This window comes from Thalassophryne amazonica, chromosome 21, assembly GCF_902500255.1.
Source record: "Thalassophryne amazonica chromosome 21, fThaAma1.1, whole genome shotgun sequence".
Classification (NCBI taxonomy): Eukaryota; Metazoa; Chordata; class Actinopteri; order Batrachoidiformes; family Batrachoididae; genus Thalassophryne; species Thalassophryne amazonica.
In genome coordinates this window covers 20,861,444-20,880,675 of record NC_047123.1, presented here as the reverse complement: position 1 = coordinate 20,880,675, position 19,232 = coordinate 20,861,444, and the positions used below count along the sequence as shown (strand labels likewise).

Genomic DNA, 19,232 nt, shown 5'->3' with positions numbered 1-19,232 from the left:
CCATGCTTCACAGTATTGTAAACAATGCATCTGAAGCACCTTCTGCATTGTTTATTCTGCACAATAAAATAATTCCTATTGCCAATTGACCGATATCATCGGCCAACCAGTATATTGGTTCTGATAACACAATAGCACGAATGAAAGTATGAAACCCAGAAAAAATTGACCTGTAGCACTCCTCTTCAAACCTGCAATGTTCAGGCCTGAGAACATGCACTGGTTTAGCACATTGCCACATCCTCCAGACCATGGAACTGCTTGGCTTCCTGTGTGGCAATCATAAAGACAGACAACTGTGGACCAGTTGAAAGACCAGCTGCAGACCAGTGAACTGGAGGGACCCCCTGGCCTTCTCCATCTGCTGATGTCAGCAACACTGAGGCACCTGTGTGCTGGATCACACCCAAAGACACACACCACACAGCCAAAGGGTCATAGCTGAAGCTCCCTCACAATGCAACATCCAAGACTCCTCAGAAGAGTCCTAGTGCCAAGACATCCACTCGTCACCTTAGGTCACTTATTAGCATCCAAGTCTTGTAACTGTACAGTAAGACAGGAAGCACCAGGACCATTAATTCTCCCGCAAAGATATTAGCATCGCCAAACACCTATGTTCAGTGACCTCAGTATTCCATAAGCTCCTCCCAGCCTTTTCTACCAGAAGACTCATCAGGTTAAAGAAAATGATCTATTATACGAGGTCTATTAGAAAAGTATCCAACCTTATTTTTTTTTTTTCAAAAACCATATGGATTTGAATCACGTGTGATTACATCAGACATGCTTGAACCCTCGTGGGCATGCAAGAGTTTTTTCACACCTGTCAGTTACGTCATTCGCCTGTGGGCAGTCGCCCACCCTCTCGTCGATTTTTTCATTGTTTAGGAATGGCTCAGAGACTGCTGCTTTGTTTGATCAAACTTTTTTCAAAACTGTAAGGCACAACTGAGTGGACACCATTCGATAAATTCAGCTGGTTTTCGGTAAAAATTTTAACGGCTGATGAGAGATTTTGGTCTGGTAGTGTCGCCGTAAGGACGGCCCACGGCACCTGACGGTGATCTGCGTTCCGAGGCGGCAGCGTCTCGCCGTTTCAAGTTGAAAACTTCCACATTTCAGGCTCTGTTGACCCAGTAAGTCATCAGAGAACAGAGAACTTTCAGAAGAAGTCAGCATGAGGAGTTTATTCGGACATTCCATTGTTAATGGACATTTTGTAATGAAAGAACGTGCGGGCAGAGTCGCATGTCGGGCCGGACCCGACCGCGGGGGGTCGTGACAGGAAAAACACCTCTGTTGGAAACCTTAACGGGCAAGTTGGAACATGCCCAAGCTGTTAAACAATTTCTCAGTTACTCACTTGTTGAAAGCCATCAAAAGCCGCCTGAATTTTACAAATGGTTTTCAACACGGAGCTGTTTTTCCTGTCGCGGCGCACACAGATTCGCCGAGTTGTCACAGAAACGACTCGGCAAATTTGCGTGCACGTCTTTCATTAAAAAATGTCCTTAAACAGTGGAATGTCCGCATAAATTCCTCATGCCGGCCTCTTCTGAATCTTCTCTGTTCTCTCACGACGTCCCGGGTGAATTAAGCCTTAAATTAGGATGTTTTCAGCTCGAAAGAGGCTGACGACGGCGCCTGGAAGCGCTGCGCGACGTCCCGCTCCGTGGGAAGTCCTTACACCGACAGAAACACCCCATAATCTCTCATCAGCCGTTAAACTTTTCACCAAAAACCAGCTTAATTTCTTGAATAGTGTCCACTCGGATATTCCTCACAGGTCCAGAAAAATTTTGTTAAAGCAACGCGCGCTGTCTCCAGTAGCGTGTGAAACAAAGGAATTCAGCCGAGAGGGCAGGACCACATCTCACTCAAGGCCTGCCCACAGGGAAATGACGTCACCGACACGCGTGAAAAAACTCACGCATGCGCACGAGGGTTCAAGCATGATTGGTGTAATCGCACATCATTCAAATCCATATAGTTAAAAAAAAAATAAAAGGGTCGGTTTATTATCTAACAGACCTCGTATAAGTGAGTAGAGAATTATAAATTTGGTTTGGCCTCACTCACCCTTGAGGCGATGGGATGAGCTGAGATGACCTTGAGTCCAGCCAATGGAAGAGGAAGGGGCGAGGCCCATCCCCCACAGCACATAAGGACCAACTCGGGCAGTGGGGTGGCAGAGGGAGCGTCATGTGGGGAACTGAAAAACGGCGAAATGCTACTAAGACTCAAAATGTTTTAAAGGACGTGCCTGTGTCTGATTGGTTTGCTGTGATTGTTAACGATGGCATGTGTTCAGGGTTGTGTGCATGGCTGAAGTCAATTAGCTGATTGTGAGAAACGCTGAATTGTAAGTCTTCTCTAAGAATTTGCGCTACACTTCATTTCCCAATCTCAAAGGCTAAGGACCCAGAGAGCGTGAGAACAAGAGGGAAAAATTCCATACACGCACATATAAATTTGGACAAGCAGAGACCATCTTCAAAAGTGACCGTTTATGTGGGCTTTTGCCCCTGTCCACCACCCGAAGAACAAGAACAGTGCATCAAACCCGTTATACTCTATGTGCAGGTGGTTAGCCCATAGGGAGGTGAGTATTGTTTCTTGGGGCTGAGTCCAACCAAGCCCCCTGGCTGTAGACCCGACCAGGAGACACTCATCTGCAAGCTCCCACCTTTCCAGGTCTGGCTCCAAGAGGAGGCTACAGGTTCCCTAATCCGAGCAAGGTTTATAGTGTTTTATTTTATTGTATTTTATTTCCCTCGTGTATACGGTGTGCGTGAGGCAGCAGTGCTGGGAGACGGTGAGGCGCACAGAGGAGCTCCTCAGAACGCAGAGGAGCTCAACGGGGATGGACGTACTTTTTGCGTAAAGGGTCCAACGATGGATTTTATTGCTGGCACACTGTGAGGTGGGTATTTTTTACTTAAAAAAATCTCTGAAGAGAGAGAGAACAAGGGGATTTAAACAAGAAGGGAGGAGGGGGCGTTTACGCACTTTGTTCCAAACCCAGCATGCGCACATCCTGAACATCGCGGTTGGTGAACTTTGGATTCCTTACCTGATTTGTTGCGCTGAGCCGTTTTCTGTGTGTTTTTAAGGCACAAAAACGTTGGAAATGTCCGACTTCCACAACCAGAGCCGAATGAGCGCGCGTCGCAGTGACTACGTGTGGCAGTATGAGTATTACGACGACGAGGAGCCCGTGTCTTTCGAGGGACTTAAAGCGCACAGATGTAAGACAATCCACTGGCGCACACCTCCTGCGCAACACCTGTTAATGCATATTATCATCTATAAGCTTCAAATGAATCTCATCCAATTATGTGACAGCAGCGCGCACGCAGTGACCGCAGTGACGCGTAAACCCCAAACGTGAAAGGGGGAAAGCTACTTAATTTTACTGGAAAAAACTCTTTAAAACCAGTTCAAGAAGCTTTGCATGTTCAGCTGGATCATTAAGATTTGTGATCTTGTATGTAATTTTTGGGAAAACACAGTAGATGTGCAGTATGTCACAGTAATAACATGCGTAATAACTTGATTCTTATATTTTTCTGGTGTTCGCAGACTCCATCGTGATCGGATTCTGGGTCGGACTGGCCGTGTTCGTCATTTTTATGTTCTTTGTCCTCACGCTGCTCACAAAAACAGGAGCTCCGCACCAAGAGTGAGTAGAAACTGTACCTTCTGACCATCCAGCAAAAATGTTGGATTCAGCACCAAGGACAGAGCGAGCATGACGCACAGATCATCTCATTTTACCTGCATCGAATTAAGACTTATTTAGAGAAATCCCAGTTTTATTTGAAGGGGTTGTACCCCACAGACACTTTAAATAAAGGGAAAAAAAGCATGTCACTTTAAATGGAAAGGAGCTATTACTGACCACGCCCCCTTTCAGTTTATGAATCTATATAATAACCTGAAATCTGCTGGGACAACTGCGTTTTTCTTAACAATTAGGCATCACACAGCACACAAAATTTGCATAATGGCAGCTGATTCTGTTTGGGTGAGAACAGATGTGAGAAGATCCACAAAACCGAACCAACAACAAAAACAAAAACGCTCCCTCTCTTTCAACAAACTACAGATTTACCAGTGGACATGAATGCCGTAAGAGCCTCAGTGACCTTGACCTTCACCCGAATGACTGACCACTGGCTGACCTTCTAAAATCCAAAGTGTTTGCCACATGTGGCCAAAATCTAATTAAAAATCACATTATTGACCTTGTCCAAAATAAATTCTTGAAGGGGAATTTTGAGATGGGCTTTCCGTGCAAAGCTGGCCACAAATCAGCAGAAATCAAGGAGCTGGGCTGAGAGGAGTAGGTCAACAAACAGGCAGATATGACCTTTAACCTCAATGACTGACCTTGGACAAATTTTTACCTTTTTCAGAAATGCCATGACCCATCTACATATGTGATGTATTGGTTTTGTTTTTGGGTTTGTGGATTCTGTACTGTTGCTTGCATGGTTGTGTTTTGAAATTTTAGGTCAGTGACTAATTTATGCTTTGTATTTTTTATCATGGGTATATGTATATTTATATATAGATATGTATACATTTTTTATTTTTATGGTGTTTTGTGCTTTTGCCTCCACCCTTTTGGGCACATGGGTACATTGTTAAACTGTTTTCTTTGATTTTTTTTTTTTTGTAAGACATACAAATTTAAGTTGATTTAAGTTGTTTGAACTTAAGTTTGTAAGACATACAAATTTAAGTTCAAACAACTTAATTCATTCAGGTTTTACCAATTGTAACGCTTTTTTAAGTTGGTTCTTTTCCCAGTGTATTTTAAACTGCAGGGCGTAAAGTTGGGTAAAATTCTCAATATTCCAAAAAGAAAAGGTTTTGGCTGAAATTAGGCAGTTAGATGAATCAAGATAATTAATAGAAAACAATCCACTTTTGAAATGCATTCCTGAAGCGGTGCGAAGGAAAAGGGCACCATCTAGTGTTGAGGTTTCACATTGCAACCGAACTGGTAATTAAAACTCACCTGTCCTTTTCCAAGTGTACGTTTGTGTGCTTGCACACACTTGTATGCTTATGTCAAACCTAAAATTACATAAACACACTGGAGACTAGAGCGCTGACCACCAGTTGTACTTTTATGCTGATTATAAAGTTTTCAAAGTTGGAAACATCAGGATTAACACGCTAGCCAGTTTTGCTATAGCCAGGCAGAAGTTATTGAAATGATAATGAACACAAGCTTAGATAGATGGCACTCATGTTTGCCTAATTATAAACAGTACAATAAAGAGGGATGGAGAAGTAATGGCCGAGTCCATGTTGTTAGCGGGATAAACCTTCCTAGCCCCACTCAACGGGGAAAGGCACTTAGGAGCATGCATAAACGTTCAGCCTGTAAACATAGACTTTACTCAGTGATCCACCCCGCCCTGTTTCGAGAACACAATTTTAAGGTATTGGATTGGTTCCAGTCTGAAACCTTACCGCTAGATATTTCGTTTTGGATATTTCGCAAGATATTTCGTCCACATTCATGTAAACAGTTGCATAGAGACCGAGGCCAATCCCTAGATCAGGGGTGGGCAATCATGTGCCATAAAGGGCCGAGACACTGCAGGTTTTCCATGCAACCAATCGCCTCAGCAGGTGATTTCATTAAAGATCAGGTGTTTCAGCAGGTGATTTCATTGACAACCAGGTGTTTATGTTCAGAGCAGAAGCTCATCAGCAACCCACCTGCTGAGGTGATTGGTTACACGGAAAACCTGCAGTGTCTCGGCCCTCGACGCCCACCCCTGCCCTAGAGCATAAGCCTCTGGCTGATAACTCAATGTTTCCAAAATGGCTGAAATATTAAATGAAACAATTGCTACATACAGAAATTGATTTAATGCTTCAAAACGCTTGAATGATTATGACTAGCGAACACACCCGTGGGGTGAGGCAACAATATACAAATAATGAATGTTTATGAGTGCAACGGTAAGAATATTTCATGAGATGAAAGATGGAATGTTACATCTTTCACCGAATGAAATATACTTGCCATTGCACGAATGACAAAACATTCATGATTTGTTTTATATAACACCTAAAATAGATCCATGTCATTTGATGTTTAATAAATTTATAAACAAGAGAAAAGGGAGTTGTGACCTTCCCGGGGTTACAATGTTCGCCAAAGCTCAGTATCGAGACCGAGATGCCCCATCTCACTCAGGTGTCATCTGATGGAGTCTGCTGTGCCCCAGTGGCCTCACGCCAACCTGGCCTGCACAGTGCCGCCTCCGGCAAACACTGCTTTGTCATGACCACCACCCCCCCACCCCACCCCCAACTCGCTCTCGAGCTCCATCAGCGCATCCAGCTTTCCGATCCATTACCCAGTGAGTCAGGGCACTGTGTCGGGCCCCTGTTAGTTTTTAAGCTCAACGCCGTCACCGCTGATGTAAGCACGCAGTGGCGTGCAATAGCACAAAACATATAACCAAAATTGCATGCTAAATAGAACCAAAATTGTACAGCAAATGGTACAAATGATCCATATCATGTTACATACAAACCATCAATCAAATGACATGGATCTATTTTGGCGTTATACAATAATAATTAGGAGGTGGAATCATGGTATAGAATCGTGCATCTGAGGCACACCCATTCAAGTGTAGTCTCGAATGACGAATAACGCGTCACATCGGCGAAGAAGCTCCAGGAGCAGATGATGCTATTTTTAGAAGCCGATTGCTGAGGTGGTGCATAACTGCAGTAAATGGATCCTCATGATGACTCCGGCCGAGAGGCTTCTTATAGTACTCAAAATTCTTGTGAATTACCCAAACGTCAGTGGTCTCTTGGCTACAAGCAAGATGTGGAGAGATTCTCCTGAACTGGCCTTTTCAGCATCTGACAGCTGCCGGAAGCCTGAAGCAGCACCTTAATGAAATTCGCCAGCACACTCGCCTTGCTGGCAGGAAATCAAGTTGTCAGGGAGTGTGTATAAACAGTGTTTCTTGGCCAGAGATGCTCATCTGTGTATATTCGTAGAACGTTGTGAGACCAGCTGACCCGACAGAAGGCACGCTGCCAGATCTAGGAAGGTTTTGTCTGTTTGCTGATTTGCCAGATTTTTAAAAAATCATTTGAGATATATTTATCAGTGTTGTCATGCAGCCTTGCTCTTACATTTTGGGGGGGTAGATGGAGTAGAAACGTGAGGAGGTAGGATATGTAAAACTAGAGAAACACTCAGTAAGGGCCCCTTCATACATAGTACAAATAAGTACAAATCAGGGTGAATCATGGCGAAACAGCTCGTATGAGCGAAACATGAAAACACTGAGTTGACATCAGGGGTGACAGGTGTGAACAATCCTGCAGCGGGAACACAGTGTGAGCAGCTGGAACATGTGTAACCACATCATGCAGCTGCTGTGAAAAAATTAATAAATGCCACCCACAGGATTCGAACCTGCTATTTACAAAAGCTCTGATTGCCAGCCAGAAACTTTACCACCGCACTACCATCGCTGTCCTATAAAAGGTGCAGAAAAATGCCTGAAATGAACAAGGAAATAGACGTATTTAAAAAAAATAAAACCACCGCATTTTATTGAATCCCTCTTATCAAGTGAACAATACAAGTATGAACCATCTGTTCCTCTGTAGATGACCCATGGTCACAGACGTACAGTCATGAAATGACATGAATGAAGCAGTGTGCTCTTATGTCCATATCTACCTGATAAATAAGGTGCAGGGGTGGTGGTCAAGTGGTTAGTGCACTTGGTTTCAGTGCAGGAGGTTCCTGGTTCAAATCCCACCCCTGCCACTTTTCTATTTATTTAAAACACATAAAGTATATTGTTTGAATTGCATAATAATTATGTTACGTATGCCATTTATCTTGTATAGATAACATAATTATTATGCAATTCAAACAATATACTGTATGTATTTTAAATAAATACTGTTATTATTACTGATTTAGAGTAATTATATTTTATTAATACTAAATACATAAAGCTGAGGATTATGCATTTCAAATAAATAGGATTTATTACAGTAATGAATATGCATCATGTAAGGTTTTTTTGGTAGGTTTGTATTAAAATTATCTAAAAAAAAGAAAATGGGAATTTGTCATGTAATAAAATTACATAAATATTAAAAGTTAGGGTTAAATATTTCTGTGAGTGTAAATACATATCTATAACACTATGTAACACAATTTTTGTTCCTGGCTTCTAAGTGTTATATTTCAACTACTTATGTCTAAAGTCTATGGAAAAATGATTACATTCAGCACAAACTTTGATTTTATTTTTATTTTTTACGTTCTAGAAAGTTCTAAAAGTTTATTGAAATTTCTAGATAATTCTGGAAACTTCTAGAAAATTCTGGACAGTTCTAGCAGTTAAAAAATATTGTAGAAGACTACTCAGTAGTAGTGAAGGCGAATCGAGAATATTCTTGAAAACAGACAAATTTCAAAATATCATTGTCCTAATCACAGAAGCAAAGTTTCTGTGGAATAACAGCTATTTTCTATTTATTTAAGGCATAACAGGTTAGGAAAACACACTGTGTACCCAGGAACAAAACAAAAATAAAAATGTGTTACATAGTGTAATTAAATATTAATTTAAGAATATTATTTTAAAATTACACTTGTGTGTCTGGTATTTATTTTAAGTCATTTTAATCCCAGAGTGCAAACAAGGGAGCAGCCGAAGGAACTTACAATAAAACTACTCACCCCCCCCCCCCCCCCAATGAGACATGAGGTATATTAGGTAACAACAGTGAACAATGGACATTGATAATTAAATTTTGGACTCACACGCCATTCCAGCAGGGGGCGGTAAATCGTCATCTTTATATTAATAGCAAAGTAGCCTCTGTGTACACGTGTGTAACTTTGATCACGGACAAACTGGGGAGAGCTGACATTTGCCGTTTGATATGTTTATGTATTTTGGGTCAAGGATGAACGTCGCATAAATGGAAAGAAGATAGGACTAATATTTTTGGAAAAATTAGGGCTATTAGGTAACAACTGAACAATGGACATTGATATCACCATTAATCAGTCCCTGGTAACTAGATAAGCTCTGAACAAAGGAAATGTCTCAATCTTGCCAGTTGTAAAACATGACATCAACTAAAGGTGCCAAATAAAAAATACAATTATTTACAAAACTTTCACATTTTAATTTCCTGCACGTTCAGTTAAAATCATTATAGAAATGTTGCATAATTTATTACCACCTTGAAAAATGTCAGCTACCTTTTTTATAAACACGACCAAATCTAGAACCTGTGGATCAACACAGGCAACGTGCTAGTTGCATCCGTTTTGTAAGCCTGCTTATCCTAGTGTAGGGTCAAGGGGGGGGGGGGGGGGGGGGTCATTGGGCAAGAGGGTGCACCTTGGAGAGGTAGCCAGTTTATCATAGGTCTTATCATAGGTAGGAAGTAAAATACTCATAATATTTCATCTTTCTATCTGGGATCATTGTTCCTTCACAGAAACCTAGAAGCCGCTGAGAAGTCCAATCAACCAGACAGCTGTCTGATGGACACCGGCAGCCACCAGGATGAAAACGACAAAGCTTTCACACGTCCCTTATTAGCAGAATCCCACTCTTATTTCCACTTCTACATCAGCGAGGAGCAACAGGGTCTTAAGAAACTCAAACCCAAAGACCAGAAAGACGGTGGTGCCCAAGCCAAGGTGGCACATGACAGACCCCTGGGCATCGGCTTCCAGGGGATGGACAAGATGGAAGATGAAAGTGGGAGACACCAGCTTCTCACTGAATCAGCAGCAGAGAGTAGAACCAACACAGAGAGTGTCTTCTTGTCACACTTCAACATCCCCAACTTTGTGAACTTGGAGCACAATTCAGTCCTGGGAGAAGACGATCTGCTATATGTACCGTCTGCCATACTTCAGTAACAGTCTCGCTGTAAGGGGCTCGTCGTGATGTCCACTGAAGGCCACGATCACAGTGTAGATACGGTTTGAAACTGTTTAATCGTCCATTCATTTCCATTCATGGGCTCCTTTGTGTTGTCACAAAGGAAACATGCATACCATCTCTGTTTGCAGTGTTTGTTTATTTATATTTTTTACTCTTCTGAACCAGAACCTCAAAGGACACAAAAGACTGGCCAACAATCCAGTTTCCATGCAATGTCAGTTAATATTTCTTGACAAATGGAGCCATTGACTGGGAGCACTCAGGAGCAATGAGTTCTAAAGGACAAGATAGAGATTCTGTTCTGCTGGTATTGGATATTATTTCACCAAGTGATCTACCAAAAGGAATATAAGATGGATTGATTGTCAAATGAAAGTCTCTGTTGGGGGGGGAAAGCCCTCTTTTTGTTTGTTTTGTTGTGGCTTAGTGGCACAAAACCAAACAAGGGGGCCAATTAAAAACAGGAAGGTCACAATAAGCAGACGTTTGGACCATCTATGCCCTCTTGACATTGGTGCCAAACTACTGGCAACATACAAAACCAGGTCTTTGGTGGTCCATCTGCACTGACCAACACCTGTGGGTGCATAGATGCTACACTTGCTAGTGTACTTTTACACTGGGGGGGTGCTAGGCTTGAAAACAGTATGTCGGTTAGAAGACACTGGTACTGCACTGTGCACTGCTGTGTGCCAGGGGTAAAATACAGCCACTGTAGCCTCAGCTGGTGACTGATGTCTTTGGTACTTGGTCTGTCCAAACATTCGTTTGGTAGAATTGGAATGGCTTTTTGGCAAATGAGCAGTTGCTCGCACTGTCATTGAATATCAGCTGTAACACTATGGCCATGTGGCGCACACCCCTGAGCGTAATCCAGTACACAAATCTACCAGCGTCAAGGACCTTAGCAACTTGGAAAAGGCCAAGAGGATGCCCATGTATTGCATGGGTCTGACAGACAGGTGGCGATTACTGGGAAGTAGGGATGGACCTGTTGCTGGGTTGGGTGTTTACCAAGCAGGATCCAGGTTGGCAGTGGATGCAACGAGTGGCACCACCATATGTGCCAACATTTTTCTTGATACTTGGGGATTCTAAGTAGTTCACGATTTAATCTCTAGATTCAGTAGTTATTTGAGATCTGTATAGCTTGAGTTGTATTTTTGCATTTGAGTCACGTCAAGACAGTTTGGAAGCATGCGTTGGTGGCACCAACCATCACATACACCACACCATGGAACTGCCTGAGATTCTGAATGGCAACCACCCAGACAAATAAGTGATCCAACCCCCACTCCTTGAAATTAACTTTCTGCCACAGTCAGGTGAAAAGTGGACTACCCTTTGACCTTCACCCGCTGGGGTTTGCAACACTGAAGCACCTGCATGCTGGATTATGTACGGAGAACAGACCATCTAAGAGGTCTGTGCTTCAGTATTTCCTTTAAGTCAAATTTTAGTTTTATTTCATTTGTAAGTTAGCACTGTTAGCACAAAAATATAGGAATTGAAATGAAACATCATTTTGCCACATTCCATTTTGCAATTTTGCTAGCAGCAGCCTCTGCTAGGCTAGTAGGTGACCGCTAGCTGCTGTGGGTGGACTCAACCATGTTTGTCCTTTTATTACAAATGTCTGAAATAAAATGGATTGCTGTGACATTTATTGTAACAACAGACCATCTAAGAGGTCTGTGCTTCGGTATTTCCTTTAAGTGAAATTTTAGTTTAATTTAATTTGTAAGTTAGCACTGTTAGATGTTATTAACACATATTGATAGTTTGGTGACATCACTTCTACTAATGGTACCACCGTTTCTGAAACAATACACAGGTCATAGCTTTTAATACCCACATCCAAGTCACCAGATACAAAAACCAACATCCAGTACACAAGAATGTGTTACCAAACCAAAGTTAGCCTGTTAGCCTTAGCTTACTTGGTAACCATGAGGACGGGGAAGTCGTTTTTAAAGAAAATCCACTATAAGCTATAGTTTTTAGGTTCAATAAATGCAGTCATTGATCATTTTAAATAACTGCGATTTTCATGATTGAGCAGCCTTCTTGATTGGTGGTCACACAGTCGCTTATATCTAAAGTGAACACTTTGCTAAAGTGTCCAATTATCGTCGCTGTTGTAGCTTGTGCTGGTAATATCTTCGACATTCAACAGAATAGCTCAGTCAGAAGACAAGTATTTGCGTTGCACTGCTTTCTGCTTCTTTATTCATGAAAATTCTCATTCCAAGTCATAAATTAAAAAACTTATCAGAGCAACAGAAGGTGTTTATTATGCAAGAGAACATTGCCAGACATTATTGTCACTTACCAACAAATGATGGAGTGTATTTCACTAATGACAGGGCGTGCTGGGAATACTGGAGACCCTATCAACTTTAACATCACCAAATCAGTCTTTGTCTATTTTGATTGACAGCCCATTTTTCCCCACTTGTGAACGTGCAGGAAAAAAAAATACACTTTCAAATATCCTTCATCCTTTATAATCTACTCTAAAGCAAGCAGCTAATCTCAGCAGAACAAATATGATTACTTCACCACAACCATCTTCAGTGAAGATTTTTCATTATTTAATTATATGTGGTTGATTTTTATCATCATTATTACTATTATTGTTTTGCATGAAATTCCCAGGATTAAAATGCAACACTAATTTTTGCAACTAATCAAAGCAGCTCCACATAAGCAGCAAAATTTAAATATGCAAAACGGGTTGCACTGTGTTGTCGTACACTACACGTGTTATACCCTATTAATTTCATTTGGTTGCCCCCCATTTTTGCTCTGGGTAACCGGAGGATCAAACATGGATCCGCATTCTTGACTTGTAGTGCTTTTTTTTGTTTAGGTTCCTTATAGTGGACCACAAAATGTCATTTTAATTTAAAAAAATTACTAGAGAAGAAAGTTTTCAGTCATAACTAGAACCACTCGGAGAGCGCAAACCTCCGCCAAGGCCATAGGGTGACTGACGCCACATGGAGTACCATTTGGCAAAGAGACGTATTCCACGTCGTTTCACACATCTACCGTCATGTTTCAGATTCAGACGTTAAACTCTTAGATCTTCAGCAAATGTACTGAGAAACTGCATGAACACAAGTTTTTTTTTTTTTTCTAATAATTTTATTCAGTGAGGAGAAACAAATGCTAAATTATTGTTGTGTCGTAACTTAATTTTTGTTCAGCCTTTGTGAACCGTCTTCATGAAGTTAGATGCAAAAATGTTGAAACTGGCCCTATCCTGCAATGATAAAGAATCCTTTAAAAAAATTACTGGATCCGGATCGTGTTCCGGATCATTACCAAAATTTAATGACTTCTAAGTTAGGCCAAGATACACCCTGGTAAAAATTTCATTGAAATCCGGTGAGGATTTTTTGAGTTATCATGCTAACAAACCAACCAACAAACAAACAAACGGACGCGACCGAAAACATAATCTCCTTGGCGGAGGTAATAAATACAAATATGTTGAACTAATTTCCATTCATGGGTCTTCCATTCAAAATGGTATGTCATTTTGAGTGTGTTTTAATGGCAGACATTTTGGACGCCATCTTGAATATGCAGCTTGAGGACGGGTTTTATTGTTGAAGAAAAAAACTGATTTGTTTTGGGCTCATCCAAGTAACATAAAAACCTTTATTTGCTTTAGATGTTTCGGGGGGGGGGGGGGGGGTTAAAGCGAGTGGTCCTACCTCTTCCACTCCAAGTTTTCCAGATGTACATACATATGGGGACATAAGTGGCATCCATCCAACTGGAAACCTCCTGCTTGTGCCACCATGCTCAATACTGATGCATATCAATTTTCTGTGATTCCATAAGCCTTAGGTTAGGTCTTGGAGCACACGTTGGTGTTGCATCCACCACACCATGGAACTGCCTTGGACCCTGGATAGCAACCACCCAGGAAGATGACTGATTCATATTACGCACAGTATATTTAAACATACATACACTTGAATTCAGAAAGGTATATCTTATATATTATATTCCAATTCTAAGGTGGAACTATGCTAGTATACTAAGGTATATATAAATATCTAAAAAGGAAGAGTAAAATAGAAGAGTAGAAAAGAGTAGAGTAGAGCCACTTAGGTGCCTGGTCTTGAGAACCAGGGATGGTAGGTTGAAAAGCTTTTTTATCCCATGGGAACTCTACCTACCCACCCAAGCGGCTCAAGAAAAAAGTATGTATAATAATAAATAATAAGACATAAGAAAGATAAGACATATAAAACTATATTTAAATATTAAGGGTAATAAACAACATATACAATAAATATGGTACTATATAATATACAGGAGTAGGTATTAAAACCTAAATATTAATACAGGAGAAGATTTGGTCATGGTCATAGTATTTTATTATACAAAACAGAAGCTATGATGTAATGTGTATTGTTATCTATCTAAAGTAACTCTGCCAGCATACTATAGGAAAATAAAAAGCATAATCTCTATGCTATCAAATGGAACCTAAGAACTAAGGTACTATATGTTGATATCTATAAAAAGAACACATAAACTGATGAATCATTAAAAATCTACACCATGTAAAATAAAATTGTAAATAACAAAAATAAGCTAGTTATAATTAGAAGAGCTAAATTAGCCATTAATAAGCCAACCGTACTTAGCAAGCTAACAAGATAAACAAAACGGTAATTAGTGTATAAAGTATAATAGCGTAGTTAAACCTACAATAACGGTATTAACAAATACATATAACAATAAATGTGGACAAAAGTATGAATTAATGTGGGTTATCAAACAGAAAAGAACCAATTATTTTGTAAGCTACGATAAACGGTGCTACAGCTGGCTAGATAAATGTGATGAATAGAAATACCCTCTTACATCCCGTATATATATAAATATACTGTAAGTAATCAGGGGCAATTGATATGTGATAATATTGAGGTATGGCGTAACCATTTATTGTCAGCTGGGATGAAATGATACAAAACCAAATTCTTTTAGTGATTAAATAAAGCACAAAATGTGCCCAGTATTGACTATCCTAGTGGCTACGGGTGGAGGGTACAGCTAACCAAAAAGTTAACTTCAGTTACCGCTAATCTGCTAATTGGCATGCTAACTGTGATCATGCTAAACCAATAAACCACTAATATATGTGAATCTACTGATAACCACTAACTTAACATATAAACAATGGATGAAACTTCATTCACAAAAATATCAGCACACTTGAAGTTAGTGAAACTAAATTTAGTTAACGCTCGTTGCTCTCCCATCGGTTTTCAAAGTTAGTTGAAATCCACTGTCAAAAACATTAGTGTTGCTAATTAGAGGTTACGGAATTAGATGATGTGTGCCCACCACTCCTTCCTATCAATATGTAGACCTCTGATTGATTCTTGGTCATGTTACCCGTCTGTCTTTTTGGACAAGATACTTCAGCTGTATTGTCCCATTCCACCCAGTGTTGAATTCCACCCAATTCAATATGCCAGAATAGCGGCCATTTTTAATCTTGAAAAGTGGCACGTGGGCTTTTTCAAAAGAATAACATCTGAGGAATATTTCTGCCAAATTTGGTGCCTTTAGCATCATTTTAAATATTATTTCAGTTAAAGATTATTTTATTTCAGTTATTTTAAAGATTATTTCAGTCGGCTCTAAAGGCAAAAGTGGGTCCAACCTAATACTAACAAGGTGTACCTAATAAAAAGGCAGGTGAGGGTATATACTCTTTTCCAGCTGGTGTTTTTAACCACAAAGGCGACAATTTTATGCAAACTGCTGCAGCCCCCCAAGACGAGAACCTGACAACTCAATACAATAGAAATTCAAATTGCACATAAAACTGTGCATGCACCTCCATCCAATCAATCTGTGCCACTGACCTTTCAAAATCACATAGCAGCAAATGTTCTAAAGTAGTTTTTAGTGTTGTCTGCAGACATGTGGTGAGCGACAACAACCAGTTGGTGGGGTAATGGAGTCAAAGCAATGTTGTGCAGATTAGACGTCATTCCCTCCATCTCCTAAATGCCCTTTGTCAGTGTCTGTCTTTGTTGTAGTTGACAACTGGGTGGAATGCACTGGAAGCAACGCCGGAACAAAAAGCAAACAAATGCCAGGGATTAACGAGTGCACAGAATTCTGCCGGATTGGCGTCTCACACTGCTAAATGCAAAAATAATGATGTATTTCAGTGGAATTGCAACATACGTTTTGCTGCTTGTTGCCATGAAACTTCAGTAAGGTATATCTTCTATTATACGCGTACATACCAATTCTAAGGTAGAACTCTACTAGTGTATACTAAAGTATATCTAAATATCTAAAAAATGAAGAGTAGAGCCACTTAGGTGCCTGGTCTTGAGAACCAGGGATGGTAGGTTGAAAAGCTTTTTTATCCCATGGGAACTCTGCCTACCCACGTAAGCAGCTCAAGAATATGGACAGCATGTATATAAGTGATATTTACACAATCAGGGTAGTAAACAACATATACAAGAAATATAGTTACTACATAATATTATATGAGTTAGCTTCTAAAACCTAAATATTCATACAGGAGAAGATTGTAGTATACATTTACCTAGTCTGTAGACTAGCAGTAAAATTGAATTCTAGCTAGTAGGCTAAGCTATAAATATGGTTATTTTATTATAGAAAGAGAACCTATGATGTAATATTTTGATATCTATCTAAAGTTCACCTGCAATCTTAGTATAGGAAGACAAAATCCATACTCTACATGATTTCTAATGGAAACCCCCAAACTTAAATACTATCTGTTGATATCTATTAACGAACCCATAAACTGAAGAACCATTAAAAATCTACACCATGTAAAATAAACGTGCAAATCGCAAAAGTAAGCTAACATAGCTAGATGAGCTACCGTTAATTTAGCTGTTAATAAGCCAACTGTACCTAGCTAGCCAACAAAACTAAACAATAACTGTAACTGCTGTATAAAGTACAATAGTGTCACTTCACCCTACAATAACGGTATTAACAACAAATGCAATAACAAATGTAAACAAAAGTGTGTGTTAACGTTAGCTTCCCAACAAATATCTTTAAAGGGGAAACAGAACATTACGGTAATTTCACAGTTCAGCAGCTTCGACGGCTCTGATCCTGTGTATCATTTAATTACTGAGGAAAATGTCAAGCGTTTGACTGGCACAAAGTTGAAACCCTCTCAAAACCCCAAGCAGTTCCTTTCTGCCATTTGAAACGACTACCCTCAGCCTATGGTTTGGTGACCTATAGTCAATCAGTGTTGCTGAGAGAACTGAGGTGCAGGTTTCATTCCGCCGCCTCGTTCTGTTTACTTCTTGAACCTTGAACCTCTAATTTCCCGCTTTTAAACTCAGATAAAACTGAAGTTATTGTACTTGGCCCCACAAATCTTAGAAACATGGTGTCTAACCAGATCCTTACTCTGGATGGCATTACCCTGACCTCTAGTAATACTGTGAGAAATCTTGGAGTCATTTTTGATCAGGATATGTCATTCAATGCGCATATTAAACAAATATGTAGGACTGCTTTTTTGCATTTGCGCAATATCTCTAAAATTAGAAAGGTCTTGTCTCAGAGTGATGCTGAACAACTAATTCAAGCATTTATTTCCTCTAGGCTGGACTATTGTAATTCATTATTATCAGGTTGTCCTAAAAGTTCCCTGAAAAGCCTTCAGTTAATTCAAAATGCTGCAGCTAGAGTACTGACGGGGACTAGAAGGAGAGAGCATATTTCACCCATATTGGCCTCTCTTCATTGGCTTCCTGTTAATTCTAGAATAGAATTTAAAATTCTTCTTCTTACTTATAAGGTTTTGAATAATCAGGTCCCATCTTATCTTAGGGACCTCGTAGTACCATATCATCCCAATAGAGCGCTTCGCTCTCAGACTGCAGGCTTACTGTAGTAGTTCCTAGGGTTTGTAAGAGTAGAATGGGAGGCAGAGCCTTCAGCTTTCAGGCTCCTCTCCCGTGGAACCAGCTCCCAATTTAGATCAGGGAGACAGACACCCTCTCTACTTTTAAGATTAGGCTTAAAACTTTCCTTTTTGCTAAGCTTATAGTTAGGGCTGGATCAGGTGACCCTGAACCATCCCTTAGTTATGCTGCTATAGACTTAGACTGCTGGGAGGTTCCCATGATGCACTGAGTGTTCTTTCTCTTTTTGCTCTGTATGCACCACTCTGCATTTAATCATTAGTGATTGATCTCTGCTCCCCTCCACAGCATGTCTTTTTCCTGGTTCTCTCCCTCAGCCCCAACCAGTCCCAGCAGAAGACTGCCCCTCCCTGAGCCTGGTTCTGCTGGAGGTTTCTTCCTGTTAAAGGGAGTTTTTCCTTCCCACTGTCGCCAAGTGTTTGCTCACAGGGGGTCATTTTGACCATTGGGGTTTTTCCGTAATTATTGTATGGCTTTGCCTTACAATATAAAGCGCCTTGGAGCAACTGTTTGTTGTGATTTGGCGCTATATAAATAAAATTGATTGATTTGATTTGATTCTTCTCTTGTAGCAGCGGTGAGTCACTGCAACAGTCCATTTAGACGAGACTCGCCCGCTTTTCATCTTCTTCCTGCTTTATGATTAGGTTTTCAAGAGCCTTCGAACTGACTCGTGCCATTTATATTGCAGGAAACATTTTTGCTGGCAAACGTTCTGAATGATTATCTGAGGAGCATAAAACCTTTTGTACTTCAAAACTACTAATTTTTTTAACGTCTGCCAGATGTTCTGTGGTTATATGTCAAGTATTTTGTTTGTTTCTTTGCTTTGCCGAGGCCCATCTGACCGATGTGGAAATCGACAGAATGATCAGTCTATCAAGAACACCAACATGTTGAATTTGTGCTGGTCAAGATCAAGATGTGGATTCTGAGTCATGTATTTCTTCACAATTTCCCAAAATATTTTTGTTGCTTTCGATATTCTATTGTGCCAAGAAGAAAGCTGTAGGAAATTTTTGTGCTGGACTTTTTAAATTAAAAAAAAAAAAAAAAAAAAATCCAGAACACACAATGTAACTTTTAAAAATTAGATTTTCATCATTTTCTCAACTGTTTTCAAAACAATTTCTAGGACAATTAATGGAATAATCAAGTTTACATTAAGCAGAAGACCCTGCTGTATTTTGATACTGATCAGGATCCAGATGTGGAGTCTGGATCTCTTTATGTTCTTCTTCCAATGAGATGGCAAATTTTTTTTTCA

At 40.2% G+C, this 19,232-nt stretch overlaps 1 protein-coding gene across 1 annotated transcript; it reads left to right on the top strand.

Annotated features, from left to right (window-relative positions):
* The first annotated feature begins 2,881 nt into the window (after positions 1–2,881).
* Positions 2,882–10,015, top strand: LOC117502935 (melanocortin-2 receptor accessory protein 2A-like). The gene is made up of 4 exons (XM_034162078.1): positions 2,882–2,926; positions 3,117–3,251; positions 3,586–3,685; positions 9,535–10,015. The coding sequence occupies exons 2-4, from the start codon at positions 3,134–3,136 to the stop codon at positions 9,962–9,964; spliced, it is 648 nt and encodes a 215-aa protein (XP_034017969.1). The 5' UTR covers positions 2,882–2,926; positions 3,117–3,133; the 3' UTR covers positions 9,965–10,015.
* Positions 10,016–19,232: the final 9,217 nt, after the last annotated feature.